Raw genomic sequence first — 8,002 nt, 5'->3', positions numbered from 1 at the left:
AAAATGCTTATACGGATTACAAAATCCAGTATTACACATGCACAGATATTTTGAGGCTATTTTCACTCCATACAACTTGATGAAAAGAAAACATTTGTTTAAAAAATGTATAAAATCTCTAGAGAACCAAATCCTTTTTTTCCACCCTCCACCCCCCCCCCCCCAAAAAGAAAAATCTAAATTATGCATGAACCTTATCCTTATGACTATCTACAATTTAAATACAAATTCCTGTGTATTTTGTGACATATAATGAGAACACTTTTTTTTTAAAATTGATATAATAAAATTGCCGTTGTATGGGGTAGCAGGAATCTGTATCATTGTCAGATGAAGTGTTGGATCCTGCTGAAACTTAAGGTGGCAGCACATTTCTCACTCTGACTCTGGGAGTAGGATGAACTGAGACCAAGAAGAAGAATCGTTCCGTTTTGTTTACTGTGTTGAAACAAGACTATTGACCCGTCTGCTTCGGTGAAATGCTGCATCACTGTTGAAACACCAGTGTTTAGTTCTCTTATTTTGAATGAAATGGTCGGAAGCTGTAAGCTCATTCCCGGAAGTTTTTCTTTTTTTCTTTTTCCTGTTTTCTGGCTGCAGAAAGAGAAAAAGTCGTGCAGTCGTGCTTAGCTTAGGTTGATCGTATGTTCGAATAAAACCTGTGGCGCGGCCGAACTGACCTCACATGGACCCGAACCGAATTATCCAGGCTCTGAAGGGCACAATCGACCCGAATCTGAGGTTAGCGGCGGAGAATGAGCTTAATCAGGTGGGGGAAACAACGCTTATTTCTGCGTCTCTCTGCGTTATCAGGCCTGACAAAATAGTTGATGAAACTGATCCCAGGCAGCTGGAACAAAAGATTCAGAGCCATTCTGACAGGCAGGTTTGTTGAGCTGCTGTTCCACAGCTGTCTGGCCTGCTGTATTAACATCTCAGCATTGTTAGCAGGAAAGACTCTCGGGAAGGGGTGTTTTAATCAGCCAGACAGTGTAAGGATACAATCAATGAACTAAATGATATTCTTTAATTGCTGTCTAATTTCTATGTAAGATGTAAGACAAAGCTTAGTTACCAAAATATTTTTGGTATAACGACATTCATGTGTATTGAAATCATCACTTTTGTCGGTGTTGATGCGACTTTAGAACTTGAGTAATTCCCTTTGACATGCTGTCTGGGCTAAGTCCTGATCAATGTTGATCCATTCTTCTCTTATTTGTGTTTATTTTTGAAATCTGACCACCATTTATAAACAGGGTTAAGATTTGGGCCAGTAATCTCGTTTTTGAGCCACTTATTCCTGGTAATGTGTGCTTCATTATAATTTGGTGGTAATCCACAAATCAAATCAGATGGTTGCCCATGGATGTCTTGACCCCACTCTTTCTGCATGCTAATGTTAGGCATAATTGTGAGGAAGCCCATGACCTTGTAGGAGAAGCATGAAATATGGGATGCACTATCAACAGCACACAGGGCTAATTAATCACATTCAGATGGATGGTCAGTGTGTATGTATGTATCACATAGAAATCACGTGGTACCAGGATGCACTGAAGAAAGCAGGTGAGTCAGAGATGGCGGTGTAATCCTTTGGGCAGTACCCTGGGTCTTGCTATCCCTGTGAATGTTACTTTTACATACCTACTCAAGCATTGTTTCAATCCAAGCATCACTCTTTATGAAAGCAATTCTTGATGTCTGAGGCCTTTTTCAGCATAGTAGGTACATCTTGTATGACATATCTGAATGGAGCGCTGTATAAACAACCGAGATCCATAGCGGCTCCACCTCACAGCTTACAAGACTTAAAGAATCTGCTATGCTACAGCACACCTTCATGGTTCTAATGGGCTCTGTACCGCCAGGTGATCAGGGCTGTTTTAGTAGCAAGGGTTTTTTTATAACTTAACTGTACTGTAAAGTTATCCGCAACTTTCTCCATTACTTATCTGCAGGGATCCTTGGTCTTCACAATGTTGAAATATGGGATGCATATTTCAACATTGCATGTTGAAATATGCAATGTTTCAACATTGCATATGTTAAAGCACATGTTCTTTAATGTGCTGTAAGGCAAACTTCTGAAAACAGACACAGAACATCTTGATTTAGACTTTAGATTAAATTAAACACTAATGGACTCTATTCGACGAGTTCAGAATTGAGTTGGAGGGGATTTTATTCAGAGATGTAAATGTAAAGAGGGTGAATGAAATAGGCGGCACATTAATGTTTTTAACACATACATTTGTAATAAGACAGTGAGATTTGTGAAAATATCTATGAAAAGAAACACACTCCAAAAATTAAAACAAATTAATAATAATAATTTGCAATTACTTATTAAAATCAAATCTTTGTCTTGTGAAAGAATCTGCGAAGTTTCTCATCAATGTCTTTTCAAATTTGAGAGAACTTCTCCTTACTCAGGGTTTTCTGTCTTTTTCCTGACCTCTATTATGTAGCCAGGACTTTCAGGTTAGCTTGACAAACTTGATTTTTACTGCCTTTCTGACAGTAATCATCTTTAAGAATGACCATGATAAACTTATAGAACCAGCTGGTAGAAGAGTAGCAGAATGTGCTAAGCAGTTTTTGGAAGAAAAGAAAGCTGGCTTCATATATAGGAGATATTTTCAACCAGATCAATACAACATCCTCATTTCTTACATTAAGGTTTGAAAAGATAAATGGCTTGTTTCATTCTTTGAAATATTAGTTGAAAGATGGATGAAATGGTTCATTTTAAATCTGAGCTAAAAGTTTAAATGATCTTTCTTTCTGTGTTTCAGTCCTATAAGATCATCAACTTTGCTCCCACCCTGCTTCAGATCATTGTGTCAGAGCAGGTGGAGTTTCCTGTCCGCCAAGCAGGTAAGACTTTAAACTCTTCAGCTGTCTTTGGGGTCAACTGTTTAATTTTTCTCCATTAGTGAAAAGGTTTAAACCTTCCCACTAGTGGATAAATAATTTGTTTTAACAAATTTTAATGTTTTGCTGACTACAGGTGGAAATTAGCATTTGTAGCTACAATCTGGCACAGCACATCTCTGGTTAATGTATGTTGTTCATTGTACCATTTTTGAAAAATTCATTCACTCATTTTGTGCTTAATGGAAAATATTTATATTTTTATATTCTTTCTTATGCGTGTCCATAGCAGCACGGACAGGTGCAGCAGCTCTGAGCTTCTCTCGTTATCAGTGTTTTTATGGTACAAACAGTACGTAATTGAGGACTTTACACAAATGCACAACATAGTCGCATAGGACATTCCTCCCAACGGGCAGGAATGAGAAAACAAAAGTGTGGATGCAGAGCTGGTACCTTGGCACAGTTACAGAGAGGGCCACACAAACTGCCTCTGCCCAGCATTTTTCTCTCAAATGCCAGGTCCCTCATAAATAAGATGGATGAGATAAAGCTTCAGTTGGCAGCAAACAGACTGGTAAACGACAGTTGCATTTTGCTAATCACGGAGACCTGGCTCCATTCATTCATTCTGGACTCAACTATTGAGCTGGCAGGACACACAGCACATAGATATGTTCTGTTCCATTGTGTTCTGTTCCTGGTTTATTTGTCAGACGTGTTGGACGCTCTTGACGTGTCGAATGCTCAAAATGCTCCAAACCACGCCACAATGGGCCCTCGATGCTCCACATAGACTTTGAATGTAAACCAGACGCGCCTGTGAACTCACCTTTACAATCGAAGGATCTGAATGTCATCAATCCGTCCATCCATTTTCTACACCTTAATTTTTTACACCATTTTTTACACCTTAATCCAGCAAGACACTCCAGGACTCCAGCAAGACACTTCAGCCAAGAGGAGAGGTACACCCTGGACAGGTCGCCAGTCCATCGTAACACAGGGCAACACGGAGACAGACAGGACAAACAACCATGCACACACAGTCACACCTAGGGAGAATTTAGACAGTCATGTTTTTGGACTGTGGGAGGAAGCCGTAGTACCTGGAGAGAACCCACTCATGCACAGGGAGAACATGGAAATTCCATGCAGAAAGACCCCGGACCGGGAAACAAACCCAGGACCTTCTTGCTGCAAGGCAACAGTGCTACCAACTGCGCCATTGTGCAGCCTAAATTGGAATGTTAAAAATACCTAATAAAAATTAGGTATTTTTATTAGGGGTGTTGGTGTAATGATGTATTATCCACCCTCTCCACTACTGTCCCTGAGTTTATTGTTGTCATGGTTACTGCTGTATACATTCCACCCTTTGCTACTCCAGCACAGCTCTTAGCCATTTGAATAATCCCCTCAGTCAGCAACAGAACAAACACCCAGAGATGGTGCTTGTGGTCACGGGTGATTCAAATCATGCTGATTTGAAAGTAGTGCTCCCTAAATTCCATCAGCACATTAAATATGCCTCCAGGACAGCGTTTCTCAAACTTTTTCAGGCTGAGGACCACTTAACCCATTTAGCAAACACTTGCGGACCATCTAACCCAGGGGTGGGCAATCCTGGTCCTCTAGGGCCAGTGTCCTGCAACTCTTAGATGTCTCCCTGGTCCAACACACTTGAATCCAATAGCTGAATCACCTCCTAAGTGCAGTCAGGTTCTCCAGAGTCCTGCTAACAACCTCATTATTTGACTCAGGTGTGTTGAAGTTGAGACACATCAATCAATCAAATTTTATTTGTATAGCACATTTCAGCAGCAAGGCATTTCAAAGTGCTTTACATCATTAAAAACAAAAACACAGAGTCATGTAACATTGAATAAACAATAAAAAAAAAAAAACTTGCGCCCCTTTTCTAACCCTTTGGAACTTTAGTTAAAACGCAGTTTAACTGGGACTAACCCATTCGGACTTTAGCTGAAATGCCGTCAACTGAGACTAACCCTTAGAACTTTATTTGAAATGCTGTCAACCGGGACTCTAACCCTTATTTAGCCATAAGCAACTCTGAACAGGTGAGTTTTAAGTCGAGATTTAAAGGCACTCAGTGATTCAGCTGTTTTACAGTTTTCTGGAAGTTTGTTCCAAATTTGTGGTGCATAGAAGCTGAATACTGCTTCTCCTCATTTGGTTCTGGTTCTGGGGATGCAGACCAGAACCAGAAGACCTGAGGGATCTAGACGGTTGGTACAACAACAGATCTTTAATGTATTGTGGTGCTAAACCGTTTAGTCATTTATAAACTAACAACAGTATTTTAAAGTCTACTCTCTGAGCTACAGGGAGCCAGTGTAGGCAAGGGAGTAGGAACAAATTTATCATTGGGGGGAACACATATCGGAAACCTGAAAGTTCCGTAAATAGCTTGAGCAAAAATGTCAAACAATGGTGTCATCAAAGCGTTACTCAAATCTGACCCCTTGTGATAGGTATTTTTCTCGATCCTTCATTAAAAGAACCACAGACAACGTATATGAATTTTATGACCAAGCTTCTGCAGAAGGAGAAGACTCGGCAAACTGCTCCGAGTTTGCCGAGTCTTCTCAGAGCATTCTGTGAATGCTCTGTGAATGCACAGAGCATTCTGCCTTCTCTCTGCTAGAGCAGGGCTTTTATTTGGGAAAACAAAACAATAAAACAGATGGCAAGCTCTATCTAACACACAGGTCATCTAGCTCTTTCCCTTGAGCGCGTATGGCATATGGATTGCTGCTCGGCGTGCAGAGATGTCAGAACCCCCAAACTAAAGAGTGAGGATCTTAAGCGTTTCTTCACTGGCATTGAGACGAACCACCCTATTGGTTCAGGAACCCCTTTGTAGGCAAGAACTTCCCCTCTACTCCAGATTAGGGGTCCAACACTCTCTGCAGCTTGCAGTGACTGAGATGTATCCACCTGGGTCTTTCAGCAATCTTTACAGCTGTTGGTGTTGTCATCAGCACCTGGAATGGTCCTTCCCACCGTGGACTCRCCCAGTTCTTTCGTTTGATGACTTTAATGTAGACCCAGTCACCTGGCTCGATGGGAGCGGCCTCCTGCGAAGGAAGAGAATCAGAAGGCAGTAAATTTGCACTGGACACTTCCTTCAGTTTAAGAGTTCTGATCATATAATCTGCTAATGTTTGTTCTTCATCTGCTTTCTGTAAGTCTGGAGCAAACAGAGGCAATCTGTAAGTTCTCCCATTAATTATTTTAAAAGGTGTTAAACCATCTGCTGTTAGGGTGAATCTGGCCAGGGTCGGCCAGTGTCTGTCATGCATTTTCTTGATCTGCTTTTCACAGTACCATTTGTTCTTTCCACCAGCCCTGTACTCTGTAGGTGATAGGCACAGTGGTTTTTCAATGTCATTCCCAAGTGAATAGAAATGTTTTGTTTCACTTGTCACTGTAAACAGTCTGTGGAATGCCGTGTGTTGGCATAATAGTTTTGCAAATAGCCTTAGCTACCGTCAAAGCATCTGCATGCTGTGCTGGAACTATTTCAACCCATTTGGAAAAAGCTTCAATCATCATCTAACAGCATTTGTTAATTCAAAAGTTCATAACCAAAAAATAATAATTTTATGTAAGAATTTTGTAATTATATAGTATTACCTCACCGTTTCCTTTTCCCCTCCTTTTTACACATGGCATTTCCCATGTATTACAATCACTTTTGCTTCAAATAAAGACTTTGGGAGGATTAATGGTTCTTTCAGGTGAACTCACAGGTTTACTGCTTGTAGAAGAACTTTTAGCAAGGACATCCTTTTAATTACAGGTTTACCTTTCGGTTTTTCTTTGTTAAATTCAGCAACGTTGAACATTTCTATTTTATTTCTCTAAAATAAAAATCACCATCTTTAATTTAAACTAAATCTCAAAACCTCTAATTTAAGATTTTTCTTTTTGAATTTATTGACAATCAATCAAATCTAGATTAAAAAGTTTTAGACTGAAATTTAGAAAATGTTGCTCTTATTCACAATCATCAGTTTTTAGTAGCCATTTACATTACCACGTTGCTTAAAGTCTCAGACTTTCACTTAACCTTGTATTTCAGGCAAGTTAACAACGAAAGTTTTTTATATTTTAAATTCAATGGTCAATTTCATTCGTTACTCAATTTTGCAATAAAATTTCTCTCTTCAAACACATATAAATATGAAACATGTTAAAAGCTGTAGCCTCTTTTATCCTGTACAATATTAACCTTTAAAATGTAGAATGTAAGTTTATGTTGACTTAGTCTGAGTCACGTCTCACCAGAGATCAATGGATTTCTCTAAATTTGTTGATCTCAGTGCTGCAGACTGTGGAGCCAGCAGGCAGCCCTCCTCTCAAGGCCTAAGAGAGACATGAGGCTGGATAATGTCCAGGTCGGTACCTTACTCTGATCGCTGACCCCTCCAGATAGACAACCAAAGGATCATTTCACCAAGTTGGTGTTATAATCTCATTACGACACATTAAACATTGTTGTCTGAGGATAATTTTATTATTTAGTTTTATCTTTCAGCTTCGCCTCCTTCAGGAAAGTAATAATTCCACTTTTAGCATACAAAGAAGTTGTTCCCATGTTTTCTTTTTTCTTTTTCTTTTTTTATTTCAGTGAGACGTCTCTCAACTGGCTTTTCTTTGAAAGTGTAGGAATACTTAAAAAAAAACAAAATAAACACCAGTATTTCTTAAAATGAATTATTTCTCACTTGTGAGGTTTAAACCTAATTTTTTAGTAACATTAAAAATTATTTTGCATGCACTGATTTCGTACAGGAATTCAATTTCTTTTATGGTTTTACTTTACGTGTCCCAAACTGCATGTACAGTGGGGAAAATAAGTATTTAGTCAGTCACCAATTGTGCAAGTTCTCCCACTTAAAAAGATGAGAGAGGCTTGTAATTGACATCATAGGTAGACCTCAACTATGAGAGACAAAATGTGAAAAAAAATTTGAGAAAATCATTTTGTCTGAATTTTAAATAATTTATTTGCAAATAATGGTGGAAAATAAGTATTTGGTCAATAACAAAAGTTCATCTCAATACTTTGTTGTATATCCTTTGTTGGCAATGACAG

At 39.1% G+C, this 8,002-nt stretch overlaps 1 protein-coding gene across 7 annotated transcripts in view; it reads left to right on the top strand.

The window, feature by feature from the left end:
* Positions 1-418: 418 nt before the first annotated feature.
* The window catches only part of ipo8 (importin 8), an 88,352-nt gene continuing 80,768 nt past the window's right edge, over positions 419-8,002 (top strand). For 6 of the 7 annotated variants that reach the window (XM_017302711.1, XM_008401210.2, XM_017302712.1 and 3 more), the window contains exons 1-2: positions 420-769; positions 2,799-2,880. In XM_017302711.1, the coding sequence (XP_017158200.1) occupies positions 686-769; positions 2,799-2,880 (166 nt within the window). In that variant the 5' untranslated portion in view covers positions 420-685. Of the gene's footprint in view, positions 770-2,798; positions 2,881-8,002 lie in introns of all 7 variants that reach the window. The other variant, XM_017302713.1, reaches the window with a different exon arrangement.

Source organism: Poecilia reticulata, linkage group LG23 (assembly GCF_000633615.1).
Source record: "Poecilia reticulata strain Guanapo linkage group LG23, Guppy_female_1.0+MT, whole genome shotgun sequence".
NCBI lineage: Eukaryota > Metazoa > Chordata > Actinopteri > Cyprinodontiformes > Poeciliidae > Poecilia > Poecilia reticulata.
The sequence above is the reverse complement of the archived record's forward strand: the minus strand, read 5'-3'. Positions and strand labels throughout refer to the sequence as shown.